At 36.5% G+C, this 1163-nt stretch overlaps 1 protein-coding gene across 1 annotated transcript in view; it reads right to left on the bottom strand.

Annotated features, from left to right (window-relative positions):
• Positions 1 to 1163, bottom strand: part of IQUB (IQ motif and ubiquitin domain containing) — an 81803-nt gene that overhangs the window by 75441 nt on the left and 5199 nt on the right. The window contains exons 3-5 of the mRNA XM_007946761.1: positions 782 to 943; positions 526 to 698; positions 171 to 326 (exon numbers count right to left, since the gene is read on the bottom strand). Of these exons, the coding sequence (XP_007944952.1) occupies positions 171 to 326; positions 526 to 698; positions 782 to 943 (491 nt within the window). The remainder of the gene's footprint in view (positions 1 to 170; positions 327 to 525; positions 699 to 781; positions 944 to 1163) is intronic.

Here is a 1163-nt window from a genome sequence, read left to right as displayed (position 1 = left end):
GAGATCCAAGACTAAGGCTGTTTTTATTACCAATGAGATGTGAGTCCCATCTATGGCTTGTTTTTCCCCAGTCTAGTGAGCCGTAGCAAGGCCACACGGGTACAGACGTGTACGTAGAACCACTTGGTTATACCGTTATTAGTAGCCACCCACAGTAAAATTCTTCTTACCGCTTGTAGTCTTTGAGCATGGTATTCAGCTGCCGTAAAATATCTTCCTGGTTTTATCAGTTTATCCGTCATATTTGATACATACACACCAATTTTAGTCATCTGTGTGGATGTTGTGTTTGTAGTTTGTTGGAGCTTTTTTCTCTCATAAACTGTCTAATAGAAAATCATAAAAATTAAAGGATCCACTATGCACAAACATGAAAGAGTGAAGAGCATATTTCCCTACATATTTAAGTTAATTTCTTTTATTATTTTAAGTGCCATATAATTACTTAGAAGAAAATCATTTGAAAGAGTCACACAGTTCAATGATTTTTGGTTCTAAAACCAAAATGAAAACTAAAACCCTCACCTGGGTATCCCTACAAAATACATTAAGTTTTTGAAGAATCTTTTTAGGTACAGTTTGTGTCCCAGCATTGTGATATTCCGTTCCTGTTAGTTTATGTCTGAATCCACCAAGAAACGGTTTGTGAAAGTCACATGTTACAATCTCAACAGCTACATTCTGGTACTGATCAATACCTGAGGAGAGAAGACCAAGACTGAATGGAAGTTCAGCTTCAGAGACTCTAAACTACTTTATCGAAAAATATCCAATAACTGACCCGTCTCTACTTTGACAGTTACGACTCGAGAGCCATTGCTGACTCCAGCTACTCTTGTGATTGGATACCGATCTGGATTTGTCGAAGAGATTTCTACTTGCATCATGTGCTGCGGCTTAACTCCATGTTGTAGCAGAGTCTCATTATTTTTAAGAATTGCTCCTAAAAAAAATATATAAAATAAAATTATAACAAGTTTTATGACGAAGAGATGGTTTTATACACACACTTATTTTAAGGAGATGGAAAACATTGAGGGTGCTTATACGAAGGCTTACCATTGAAATACCAATATCATATCAACAGTCTCCACCTCCTGTTGTAATATTGGTACAGAAAACTCCACAGTGGGAAGAAGTAAGGAACAAGAATGCAACATTAT

This window comes from Orycteropus afer, unplaced genomic scaffold (assembly GCF_000298275.1).
Source record: "Orycteropus afer afer isolate SDZICR_OR568_19922 unplaced genomic scaffold, OryAfe1.0 scaffold00170, whole genome shotgun sequence".
NCBI lineage: Eukaryota > Metazoa > Chordata > Mammalia > Tubulidentata > Orycteropodidae > Orycteropus > Orycteropus afer.
This window is presented reverse-complemented; position numbering and strand designations above follow the sequence as displayed.